Source organism: Vombatus ursinus, unplaced genomic scaffold, assembly GCF_900497805.2.
Source record: "Vombatus ursinus unplaced genomic scaffold, bare-nosed wombat genome assembly UNPS02014832.1, whole genome shotgun sequence".
Classification (NCBI taxonomy): domain Eukaryota; kingdom Metazoa; phylum Chordata; class Mammalia; order Diprotodontia; family Vombatidae; genus Vombatus; species Vombatus ursinus.
The window spans coordinates 1457244-1464930 of record NW_020954610.1 but is presented as its reverse complement, the minus strand read 5'-3'; the positions used below and the strand labels follow the sequence as shown (position 1 = coordinate 1464930).

General features: G+C 39.9%; 1 protein-coding gene across 1 annotated transcript in view; it reads left to right on the top strand.

The window, feature by feature from the left end:
• The window catches only part of LOC114025659 (BDNF/NT-3 growth factors receptor-like), a 412069-nt gene that overhangs the window by 329067 nt on the left and 75315 nt on the right, over positions 1-7687 (top strand). The window contains exon 15 of the mRNA XM_027839136.1: positions 4338-4572. Within this exon, the coding sequence (XP_027694937.1) occupies positions 4338-4572 (235 nt within the window). The remainder of the gene's footprint in view (positions 1-4337; positions 4573-7687) is intronic.

Genomic DNA, 7687 nt, shown 5'->3' with positions numbered 1-7687 from the left:
AAAGACACTTAGAGACAGACACTGAGAGAGACAGAGACAGACAGACACACAGAGAGAGAGACAGAGAGAGAAAGAGAGAGAGAGAGAAAGAACGAGCACATGCATATGTGTAAGTGTCCTGTGCTTTAGGAATATCAATTTGGCAGCTGTATGATGAATGGATTAGAGAGGAGAGAACATGGGGAGGAAGTAGGGGGTGATGATAATTATCCAAGTTAAAAATAATGAGGGCTTGAAATGGGGTGATGACTATGTGACTAGAGATATAGATGGATGTGAGAGGTTGTAGACATAGAATGTATCCACATCCAATTCAATTCAACACACATTTATCTGGTATCTTTTAGGGCAGTTAGTTGGTAAAGTGGATAGAGTGTCCAGCCTGGAGTCAGGAAGACTCATCTTCCTGAGCTGAAATCTGGTCTCAGACACTCACTAGCTATGTGACCCTAGGCAAGTCACTTCACCCTGTTTGCCTCCATTTCCTTATCTGTAAAATGGTCTGGAGAAGGAAATGACAAATCACTCCAATATCTTTGCCAAGAAAACCCCAAATTAGGTCACGAAAAGTCAGACACAAGTGAACAACAACAATGTGTTAAGAATCATGGATATAAGGGTTGAGGAAAGTGAGGAGTCAAGGATGACACAAGGTTGCAAACTTTGGTGACTGGAAGCATGATGGTGCTCTTGACAAGAATAGGGATTGGGGGAGGGGAGGAGAAGGAAGGGGAAGAGAAATAATGTCTATATTCATTGCTTCTATTTCCTTACTTACCTCTGAATCCCTGATCTCTTAAAACTGGTTTCTGACCCTGCTGCTCAACTGATATCACTCTCTCCAAGATTATCAACAATCTCTCAATTCCTAAATCAAATGGCCATCATTCTTGGCATTGACATTGCTGGTCATTGCCTCTTCCTGGATAGGATATTCTCTCTTCCCCAGGTTTTCATGACACAACTTTATTTTGGTTCTCTGTCTACTTGTCATATTGCTCCTTTTCTTTTTCCGTTGCCAGATATGTGGGTATACTGGGTTCTCTTATCCATGTAGACTCTCTCTTGGTGATCTGATCAGGTCCAGAGGTTCCATTATTAGCTATAACTTAATGACTCCCAAATCTACATAGCCAGTCCTCATTCCTTTCCATCACCAACTCTTCTGCTCCACATCTCTTCCTCAATCATCTAGAGGCATCTCAAGTTAATAACATCCATGATAGAACTCATCTTTCCTCCCAAACCCACCACTCTCCTTGACTTCTCCATTTCTATGGAGGGCATCAACAACTTTCTAATCACCCAAATTTGAAATCTTGTAGTCATTTGTAAGTCTTCAACACTGCTTAGGTACTATTTCTTGTTGGTTCTAGCTCCATGACATCTCTCACATCCATTCACCTTCCCTCGGGGCTCATGGCCACCGCCCTAGTTCAGGCCATCATTACTACTTGACTGGACTCTAACAATAGCTTCCTAATCAGTCTTCGTACCTCCAGTTGATCCTTCTCCAATCTATTTTCTACAAAGCCAGCAGATTGATATTCCTAAAGCAAAGCATTGACCATGTCACTTCTCTTCTCAGGAAGTTTCAATGGCTCCCCATTGCCTCTAGGATAAAATGCAAACTGTTCAGTTTGTATTTAAAGCCATTTACAATCTGATTTCAGCTTATCTTTCCAGACTGATCTTGTATTTCTTCCCTCCTCAAGCATCCTGCATCCCAACCAAATTGTCCTGCTTGTTCCTTCTACAAGACATTGAGTTCATCTTCCATCTGTCTCCCATAAAGACACATTTTAATTACTGCCTCCTATATAAGGGGGGAAAGGAAACAAGCATTTATATAATGCCTGCTCTGTACCTGGCACTATGCTAAGTGCTTTATAAATACTAATCCTCACCACAACCCTGGGAGGTAGGTGCTGTTATTATCCTGATCTTACAGTTGAAGAAACTGAGGCAAACAGAGGTTCAGTGGCTTGCCCAGGGTCACAGAGCTTTCAGGCCTTTCCTGATCCCAGCATCAAGTTAATTCCCTCCCTACCCTTGAGTATGTTTTCTGGTGACTTACTATAGGTTTTATAGCTATTTATCTGTGTATATGATATTTCCTGTCACTAGAATGTAAGCTCCTCGGGCACCATACCTGCTTTGATTTTTGTCTTTGTGTGCCTGGTTCCTAACCTAGTGCCTGGAACATAGCATAAACTAAATGCTTGTTGAATTGAATTGAACCTAATCTAACTCCCCGTTTTTGTAGGAAACTGAGGCCAGGAGACAAGCAACAGCTAATTAATTGAAGAGAGAGGATTAGAACTCAGGTGTCCTGACTTTTAATATAATCTTTCTACTACACTGGGAATCAGGAGACCCAGACCCTCTTCCTTTTCTGCCACTAACTAGTATTATAATTTAGGGTGATTCACATGACCTTCCTTGGTCTTATGTTCATCTGACAAAATGAGGAGGTTGGAATACATGACCTCTGACCCATTTCCTGCTCTAAGATTCTGTCATTATCTTGCCTAGCGTGGAATGCAAGTGTTTTTTTTTTTTTTTAATACGTTAAACTGAATGATAGCAGATGGTGATAAGCTCTAGAGAAATTCAGAGAAAGAGGGTACAAATATGGAATGGAAGGCTTCCCAGAGGAGGTGGGCTTTGACCTGGCTTAAACATGGGTGATAATTCTCTGAAATTTGTCATGAGATAACACTAGCTCTCTAGTAAATTTTGGCTATGTGAGGGGGAGGGTCCCCCGTTTTGAAACTGGTTCATCCCCCTATCTGTTTAGTTAGGCGCTTTATACTTGGAGACAGATCTTCCTGTTTATCCCAGTAAGAGCCTTCTCCCGGGAGATGCCCCTTATCTGAGTCAGGGCCACCAGCCTCTCCTGTGCGCTCTGGTGTTTAAGTCTGCAGAGGCAGAGTGAGCCCTTTCCTGGGTCTGGGAACAGTACCTTCATTTCTTGCCCTGTAGTGCCACCCGAGGTCAGTCAGGGAAAGTGACTCGGAGGATGAAGAGAACGTGCTGGCTCTCTGGCATAGTATTTCAGCATTAAGGAAGCCAAGACTGCAGTGCTAAAGATTATAAGCAGTCCCAGCTCACTATACTGAACTGGGTGTAAAGACAAGCACCTTGGCTTCTTCCCTCATCCCCACCTCTGCAACACACACGTATTGTCATGTACCTTATGTTACCAAACAGCTGAAGGTGAGGATTGCCCTGTGATAGGGGAGGAAAACAAAGGAGGCAAAGCATTGCATTAAAAAGAAATATATAATCTAAAAGGGGATGCTTTAAAAAAAAACTCTTAAAAATCCCAAAGAATTAATTAGCTGAGACTCAAAATAGCTTGTGTGTGTGTGTGTGTGTGTGTCTTGACAAGTTCGTGGGGTGAGATTTGGGAGGAAAAGGAGAGAGAAGATTACCTTTTTTTTTTTTTCATTAGAAATGCATCAAGTCCAAGCTAATATGCTTCCAGTGACCTTGATGTATTTTTTTTTTTCTGAAAGAGAACAAGGACAGTTTGGAAAACCTGCCTGGCTATTACAAACAATGGCAGTACTAGGATGGGATAAAAACATTGAGACTCCTCCCTGCACCCCCCCTTCTCCTCCTTCTGGGGTACTTACCTTTTGTTTATTTGTTTCATGGACCCCTTTGGCAGTCTGGTAAAGTCTGTGGGCACTATTTCAGAACATTTTTTTAATTCAAAAAATAAAATACATAGGATTACAAAGGAAACCAATTATATTAAAATAGATTGGTTTTTTTTTAAGCAAGTGAGTTCATAGACCCAATGTTAAAGCCTGCTATAGATTTTGTTAAAGCTGTGCCTGTGGAAAGAACATAACCTGCCATCCTTTTTTCAGTGGTGCTAGTATGTTTGGTGGGGTGAGGGATATGGTGGGAAGGGAAGCAGGGTTTGTGTTCATCTACATTTTAGGGAGCAAAAAGAAGAAAAGCAATGTTTAGGCATCCTGAATCTCTATTTTTCCAATTCCTGATCATATCATATAATCCCCCTTTGACTTTCTAGGGTCTCCTGGTAAGCACCCTGAACCCCAAGATAGTTTCTGAGCTCCTGGAGCTTCCAGAAAGATTCAGACCCAGATGGTACTTGAAATTCCACAGGCTCCTGGGGAATGTTTGCCATGGAGGAAAACATGGTTAAAACATTTTCATTGTCTTCTGTTTATGCCAAGCATCTTTTAGTAAACAGGCATTTGATTATTTAGTTCTGGTGAGAAGCATCAGACAGCCCGCAGTTCCAATACTATAAGTGAAATATGGCTCTAGTAACCCATATCTGTATGTCATCCATGCAGGGCCCATGGACCAGATGCTGTGCTCATGGCAGAAGGCAACCGCCCCACTGAATTGACCCAATCCCAGATGTTGCACATTGCCCAACAGATTGCAGCTGGCATGGTTTACTTAGCATCCCAGCATTTTGTTCACCGTGATCTTGCCACCCGGAACTGCTTGGTTGGAGAAAACCTACTGGTGAAAATTGGTGATTTTGGGATGTCCCGTGATGTGTACAGTACTGACTACTACAGGGTGAGTTGCTACTTTGCATTTTAATTGAAATTTTTAGTATGGTTCTTTCTGTGACTGACGATAGCACAGCCTTCATGTGTAGATGACTTTCCTACAAGATTTCTACATTTGGGGTACAGAGTGGGAAAGGACAAATTCTTCTTGATAGTAGGTGTACAAGTGCTTGGGAAGATTTTTGAGAGCCAAGTCCAAGAGTTATTGATCTGGAGGATCTTAGCTTCCATGAAAATATAGCCATGTAATTATAGAATGATCAGTCTTGGCCTCAGAGAAGTAAGATGGGAGAACTATAAGTGTATGATGTCTCATAAGATGTCAAGGTAGTTGACATAACCTGGTTTGTTCATAAAATTGTAATGTTTGGGGCACGTTGGTTTTTTTCCCCCACTTCGTTTCAAGAGAAGGCTGCTGACATGGGGAGGAGCATATCTGGAAATGATGAGGATGTAAAACAAAAGGCATAAATTAAACTTTAAAAGAAAATAGTCACAATGTATATAAAGCACTTTGTAAGCTCACTTTGTGAGCACTATGTGAGTGACAGCTATTATTATTGGGATACAAGGAACTTCACCTGAGGTTAGAGAAAAATCAATTTCTTTTTCTACAGAGATAAATGTTAGGCTTTGGAAGGTCCCTTCCAAGTACAGTTGGTGTTACTGGGAGGGGGCCACATATTCTGGTTTATCTGAAAGATTCTGCATCTCACTTCTCATGGCTAACTAATGCTTTCTGCTTTGGTTATACTGCCTACACCCAAAGAGCTTGTCCAGGAGTCTACCTATAATTCTCACCCCTGGAGTCACTAACACATATGTTCTTAATCTTTTTGTGTCATGGAGTCTGGTGAAGTCTGTGGATTTTTTAAAAAAATTATTTTATTTTTAATTTATGGAATAAAACAACCATTTCACTAACATAGTACAATAAAAAAGACAATTGCACATGAAACTGCCAATCTACTATGCACAACTTGCTATTCCCTTCAAATATACAACAAAATTTTCATGTAAATTTCTTTTTTTTCTTCCCTACCCCTTCACCTTCAAGATGGCTATCATTAGACACAAATAAATATATAGATATACATATAGAGATATATAGAGATACATATGTATGTAAAATTATTCTATACATCTATTTATCAGTTCTTTCTCTGGATGCAGATAGTGTCTTTCTTCATATGTCCTTTATAGTTAATTTAGGTATTCAAATAGTTAAAATAACTTATTTCCTCAGTTCTTAAAACAATATTGCTCTTACTGTATACAATGACTCTTTTTTGGGATAATAGTTTTAAATACAAAATAAATAAATTAAATACATAGGATCTTAAAGGGAAACAATTATATTGAAATCCAGTTACATACACCTATGTATATGTATATATACTCAGACTCCTACATACTTATATGCTCATGGATTCCAGTTTAAGAACCACTGCACTATTAAGTTATAGAAAAAGACGTGGTTTTATTCATCCAAGTGAGACCACAGTCACCTGGTACCAGCCTTCTAGTTTCCATTAGGTCCTAATGATTAAGATCATTGGCCCCAATTAGTTTATTAGCTATTTTATCTTTTGATAACTGAGGGACAAGGCTAAAACTATAAAATTTCAGGAAATATTGAAACTCTTGAAAAAAATCACCTCGACTCTCTCCCCTCTTCCCCTCCTCTGCCACACTACATATTTCTTTTGGAGGAGAGTGGGAGAAAAAGGGAAAAATAAAGAAAAAGTAGATATATGCAATACTTACTTTGAAAAGCTCCTTTGGCAGATCTAAAGTCAGTTTACTAGTTTAGGGGAATAAAAATGTATTATGTATAACTTGGTTTGCTTATAAAATTGTCATGGTTGGTATATTTAGAGATGTAATGGCCTGAGGAAAAATGCAAAAACAAATATTTCTCTTTTTAATTATAGGCAGAAACTAAGAAGTCCCTTAGGAATGTGTTTTCCCCCCTAAATGTTTCTGTCCTCATCTCTGCTTCACATCTCTAGATAAATAGAGGACATGCACACTTCAGTTGATAAGGAAGAATGGAAAAATAGCCCAAGGATTAGAGAGACTGACATAAGGGTATTGGAGGTGGGGGGAGGTTAAGCTTAAGGTAGTGGACTTGGGGGACAGCATTTGTCCCAGAGTTGGCCTGGACATAATGCATGGATAAATAACCTCAATCATAGGCAATATGTGTATGGCCCTCCTCACTCCTCAACACCAACCATTTTCTCCTCCACTCAATACCACGAGTAGCTTCCCCTCCCTCCCTCTATCAAAGTAGGCTTTCAGGATAAGAGCTGATATACTCATAAATGGTATATAAATGATTGATAAAGCTTAATGTGCTCTCTATCTCAGGGGAACATGACTTTTAATAGGAAAACCTTTAAATGAAAAGTATATATTTCCAATTGTGTAATTTCGGGAATCTGTGAATTTAGGATGGGGAAGTCTTTTGGGAGGGAATAGATTCAGAAAGGTGGTGCTGCTTAGATCCTCTGAAAACAGAGCCTGTCTCTGAGTCTTATTACCTTGAAATTTCAGTGGAAAATTGGATGTATGCATGGAGTAGTCAAAACAGGTAGGCAGAAGGGTGTTTCTTCTGTGGTTGGTTTGTTTTAAATAATTGTGATTAGTTCTGAGTAGCATGAGATGAGGTTTATGCCCAGAACTAGGAAAGAGAAGGAAGAGCACATGCCAAACCCAAGATCAAAGCTGGAAGGAGATTGGATTGCAAAAGCATACTGATGGATGCTGTTTTCTTGGAATTTTTATTACCAATATTGTGTTTAAAGTCCTCCATGCCCACCCATTGCTTCAGTAAGTACAAGGCCAAAAGAGGCGCTACAAACTCAACATAAGAGCAAAGAAAATAATTTTGTTGTGGGTCTTGGCCCATTCCCAGTTTCAGTGAGTACATGGAACCTAACCAAATGACTCTTAGGATTAGGATCAGGAAGAATGCTTCCCCATATTTTCTGTTATAAACTGTTTGTAAGGTTTCTCTCGGGTTGTTTAGATATCTACTATGTTTGGTGCTCCCAGAGGGAATAAGGGTCAGAGTGTGTGTGTGTGTGTGTGTGTGTGTGTGTGTGTGTGTGTGTGTG